This window comes from Pygoscelis adeliae, unplaced genomic scaffold, assembly GCF_000699105.1.
Source record: "Pygoscelis adeliae isolate BGI_AS28 unplaced genomic scaffold, ASM69910v1 Scaffold263, whole genome shotgun sequence".
Taxonomy (NCBI): domain Eukaryota; kingdom Metazoa; phylum Chordata; class Aves; order Sphenisciformes; family Spheniscidae; genus Pygoscelis; species Pygoscelis adeliae.
This window is the reverse complement of record NW_008824552.1, coordinates 1511671-1516890: the sequence shown is the minus strand read 5'-3', so window position 1 is coordinate 1516890 and position 5220 is coordinate 1511671. Positions and strand designations below refer to the sequence as shown.

The 5220-nt window shown below is 52.2% G+C and overlaps 1 protein-coding gene across 1 annotated transcript in view; it reads left to right on the top strand.

Annotated features, from left to right (window-relative positions):
* Window positions 1-1448: 1448 nt before the first annotated feature.
* MOGAT2 (monoacylglycerol O-acyltransferase 2) overlaps window positions 1449-5220 on the top strand; it is a 30568-nt gene continuing 26796 nt past the window's right edge. Inside the window, exon 1 of the mRNA XM_009321941.1 lies at window positions 1449-1542. Within this exon, the coding sequence (XP_009320216.1) occupies window positions 1449-1542 (94 nt within the window). The remainder of the gene's footprint in view (window positions 1543-5220) is intronic.

Below are 5220 nucleotides of genomic sequence, written 5' to 3'. Positions count from 1 at the left end.
CCCCTCCTTGGTCCCACCATGCAGCTCCCTGACTGTGCTGGGGGTTGCACAGCCCAGAAAGACCGGGAGCCCTGGACCTGCAGGTCTCCGCACAGCATTTTGGAAATTGCTGGTGGTTTCTCACCAGGAAACATCTTGTCTCCAGGCAACAGAGCCGAAAGAGTTAAAAGCTTCCTTTGCTTCCCAAAGCAGACAGGGTCCCGACATTTGCAGCAGAAGACAAAGGGTGGGGGGAGATGCAAGTTGGGGTTTCACCAGAGCTGTGTTGTTTCTAGTGACGCTGGGAAATGGAGTCTAACAGATGTAAATTCCTCATAGCCCACCGTCTTCCTAGGGCCTGACAAAGAAGAGGGATTATTTTTCAGCTAACCTCTGATTTGCTTTTGCCAAGGGTCGTTTTTAGTTTTGTTCTGTAATTCTTGGCCACGGTGAGCTTGGGGATTTGAAATGCCCCTTAGACAAGCAAGCGACGCCTTTGTATGCGCGCCGGTGCTTTAGCAGTGGATCAACTCACTGTTTAATTCAGTCTGTTATTGGTATTATTCTGTATCCTGGTTACAACGAGACCTTTGGTTTTCTCAGGCCCCCCCTGAGATGATTTCTTTGTTTACCTGAGCGGCTTGTCAGTTCCCCGAGGATTTTTTTCCCCAGATTTCTGATTTTTTTCCCCTCCAGTAAATTGCAGCTCTTTGCATGTGACTAGGCAGAGGTTCGGACCGTTCACTTGCTTGGAGGTAGAAATGCAAAAAGGAGGTAGTATTTCCTTCCTCATACACCCACATAAATGTGTGCAAGGATGCACATGGACACTTGTTTGCCCCATCCATCCATCCATCCATCCATCCATCCATCCATCCATCCATCCATCCATCCATCTCCTGGCAGAGGCATGAGGTTGCTCGTGTACCCCCGTGCTCAGCAGTGAAACACCCTTGCGTTGTTTGCCCACCTCCTTGGCTGAGGCTGGAACCCATCCACACCATATCACTTGCAAATACAAGTGACCTGCCCGTGCTTGTCCCTTCTGCTTGTCCCTTCCTGCCATGCACAGGGTGGTTTGTAAGGGGAATGGGGAAAATAAAGCCTGGCTCACACACACAAATGCCTCATCCTCTCTGCGAACATCCAAATATTGCAAAATTTGAAAGAGACAGGCACTTGAAGGCAGGACTGGGTCCTGAAGGGAGTTTACTTCCCAGATTTGGGTGGTAAAAGCATGAAATCCTCACCATCTAACCATGCGCTGGGTCAAGTTGGCATAAAGTCCGTGACACCTCCTGGCAGCATCCCTCTCCTCCCCTTACGGGAGGGTGGCTGCGGGCATTACACTGCACTGTACGTTGCACAATCCCTTATATTGTAAGACTGAGTAAATATTGACTTTGCACTTTGCATTTCCTACTTGCGGAGCTTCCTTCTCCTTTCAAGACACGCGTGCAGAGCCCAAGATGAAGATCGAGTTTGCTCCACTTTCTGTGCCACTGCAGAGGAGGCTTCAGACGGCATCGGTGGTTCAATGGGTCTTCAGCTTCCTAAGTCTAGGTAAGAGACATCTCCTTTTCCTTCTCTGAGAAGCCAGAGCAGCTTTTGCCCCAACCCCTTCTCTCCCCAACCCCAAGGAAGACCTGGGGAGGTCTGGGACCAAAGGAAAGTGGCATTAAAGGCATCTTCTGGGAGCCTGCAGTGAATCCCAGGCCATGTTAGGACAAGTGATTAGCAGCAGACGTTGCACTCGCATGTCTCCGATCATCTCGCTGTATGAAGAGCAGTGTGCGAGGTTCTGTCTCACTAAACCAGTTCTTTTTTTTCCTTTTTTTTTTTTTTTTGTTTTTTTGGTTTCTTCTCGCCTCCTGATCTGAGCACGGTGGCACTAGGGAAGTGCATGGCTGCGTGTCTGTGCTTGGGAACATCTACAGGTCTTTCCCAGCAGCACGTGGGTTTCCGTGTGGGGTTTCAGCTTCTCCTGCTCTTTAGGTTTAGTGTTCTCCTGGTCTAAGGTGTTGCCCTGCTCAGCGTTAGTCGTGAGAAATGGCATTCCCATGCCTGAGGGATGGTGGGATGGGAAGAGCATGGGTGACTCTGCTTTGCAACCCTGGGAACAGCCACTTCACTTTATACGGATGCCCCTGCACGCCCCAAAAAGGGCATTTTTCCGGGAAAACCCAAGCAGGCTGGGGAAGAGACACATTAGCAAACTGCGACCCAGACAAACTCACTACTGTGTGGAGGGCACCAGGTGCTGATGGAAATGAGAGACAGGCAGTTTTGGAGAGGACGCACTGGGCAATGAGGGGATGGGAGACCCAGAGGCAGGTTATCAGAGTGTAAACTGGGGCGATTTACAGCCCATCAGGAGCCAAGCTGGAAGGTGACTCCTAGAGTTTCCCATTGTCATGCCAATTCTTAATCTCAGATGGGATCTGTGTGAAGCTTCTGCTTTACTGTGACAGGACAGTTGTTGACTAGTCCCAGTACACAGAGGCAGCAGATCTTTGTGTATATAAGGGTTCTGGCACACAAGCATCTCCAAAACAGTACCTGCAAAGAAAGCATAGGCTATGCTTCAGAGCCTCATTAAGTTTCCGAGATGGCTCCATCCAAACTCTGCTACAGACCTGGGGCTGAATGGCCACCTCTGCACCAGTATCTGGTGGGCTGGAGCACTGGGCTGTACTGGTTCAGACAGCGTAGCTGTTTGCATGCTTCTTGGCATAGGTTTGGCCCATGCTAAGTAACACTTTTCCAAACTACGTGTTGGCACGGTTCAGGCAATGACAGAGGCCAGGGACCATTGCTGGTAGCCAGGATGGGTGGGGCTGCCCTTTATTGGAAGAGAAGAGAATTAGCAACATGGACATGACCCGGCAATGCGGTTCACCCGCTGGGTCAGCAAACGGGCTCTGCCGAGTTGCTTTGGAGAGGTGTAAGCAGTGTGGCCCCTTGGGTCGCTCTGGGACAAGCCAGAGGACACCCTTCTCCAGATGGAGGGGAAAGCCTGGTGTGGCAGTGATGGCATGGCCAGCTGAGCTGCCACAAAGCATGGTTACGGCATGGCAGAGTGCAGGGCACTTGGTGCCATCCTGTCCTTGCGTTATAAACCCTGGGGCTCTTCTAGCGCAGAAGAGATCCCAGGTGTGATCAACCTTCCCCTGCGCACCGGAGACCACCTTGCAGGAGGAGGCATGGGTGCTGTTAAATAGTGCAGGGGAAGGGAGATCTGGCAAAAGCCATGCAGCCTTGGACCCAGGCTGGTCCAAAATGGTTTGGACCCTGGTCCGAATGGCCAGACTGGGACATTTTGGTGTGCTCTGTAGCTCCCTCTCTGCCCCTGTGCCTGGATCTCCGTCCATGGTGCCTGGATGGGATGTGACGTAGTAGAGATGTGGCCGCAATGTTAACAAGGGATACAACAACACATCCCCATTCCCAGCATGGATGCAGCTGGGGCTTACGGAGCTTTAACAGTGTTTTCCAGCAAAACAACTTGTACTTTAGGTTTTTCCCTTCTTGGTATCAGGAGCAAGCAGGCACTTGACTTTTCAGTGATGGAAATGACTTCTGGAGCCAGCAGAAAGCCAGAAAATGGTCAGGAGGGAGGAATCTTCCGCAGTCGGAGGGTAACGTGGAGCTACTCGAAATGCAGGCTCTGCCTCCTGCAGGGAAATGCAGCTTGCTCCAAATGAGGATGAGACCCAAACCCACACCTCCTCCATGGCTGGCCTTCCAGAGATTACTGTCTTTCCCCTGAACAGTTTTACTTTGATTTTGGGTTTTTTTGTGATACAATTTGAAACCAAAAGCAGTTAAGAAATGCTATAAGGAAGGCATTAGAAAGGTGATGACCAAACCTTGTGGAATGATTCCATCTGGTTTGATTCATTTTACAAAGTTTCTTTAAGCCTGGAGCTTTCCACCCAGAAGCTCCCAGCTTAACAACTGCGAAAGCTTAATGCTAATGCTAAGGGATACCCTTAATTTCATCCCATGAGCTGCCAAACACCCCGTGCTGCACTCAGTTATAACCCTCAGGCACAGGGATCAGACCTTCTGTGGGCAGGACTTGGCCGCTGGCTGCTCCTTTCTCTCTGAGACAGGCTTGTGCTTCTGCTGCCAGAAAAGGGCTCCCGAAAACACACAGGCAGCTGCTGCCAGACATTTGCACAGCCCTTTGGCTGGAGATCCCAGCAACCGCCGCTCGGCAGCACTGCTTGCAGGCAGCTTGTTGCTATGGTTGTGCAAATGCATCCCCTGAGAAGCCAGGGGCTCATTCATTCTCCACAGGGCGCTGGATGAGTGCGGCAGCTCGACCCCGGTGCTGGCAGGGAGCTCTGCTGCAGCATTTCTTGCAACAGGCAGGCATTGTCCATGCTGCCGGTTTTCTTGAGGATGCTCCTGGCAAGGGCACCGAGACAAAAGGTGCCATTTGCTTCAGGTGCTGACAGCTGCTGGAAGGAGAGTGCACGGTACAAGGACGGGATGCAGGGCATGGAGTGAGGACCCCATTGCCTCCCTAGTACTGACCAGTGCCCCCTCCTAATGCAGTGGAGCCAGGCTTCTGCAGGGCACTGCAGGCTGGTGCCCAAACGTGCTGCACCGCTTCCCCCTGCCTCTCCCATTCCCAGTCTCCATGGACTTGGGCATGGGCATCCATCCAGACACACCATGCAGAAGCATTAGTGAAGGGCTGAACCCATGCAAAAAAACCCAGGCCAACTCCTGTAGGGGCGGGAGACCTGTGCACGCCGCTTCTGCAGATTCAGCGTACAACACCCAGCCTTTGAACCCTTTCAATCAGCAGGGTTGGCTCAAAGGGCACGTGGTGCCAGGCTCCCTTGACAGCTGAGCATAGTCCACAGCCTGGGACAGTCTGGCAAGACTGCCAGGCTTGGCTGTGCCGAGGGGTACAGGATCCGTGCAGGCTGTCACTGTCAGGGACTCTAGGCTGGTATGGAGGACCTCAGCAATGTGCATCTTGCAAACCCTCCTGACAACTGCAATAGGAGTCTGACTCACTCTGGGGCTGTTGTGATGCCAAAAATCATAGAATCATAGAATCATAGAATAGTTTGGGTTGGAAGGGACCTCTAATGGTCATCTAGTCCAACCCCCCTGCCGTGGGCAGGGACATCTTCAACTCGATCAGGTTGCTCACAGCCCCGTCCAACCTGACCTTGAATGTTTCCAGGGATGGGGCATCCACCACCTCTCTGGGCAACCTGT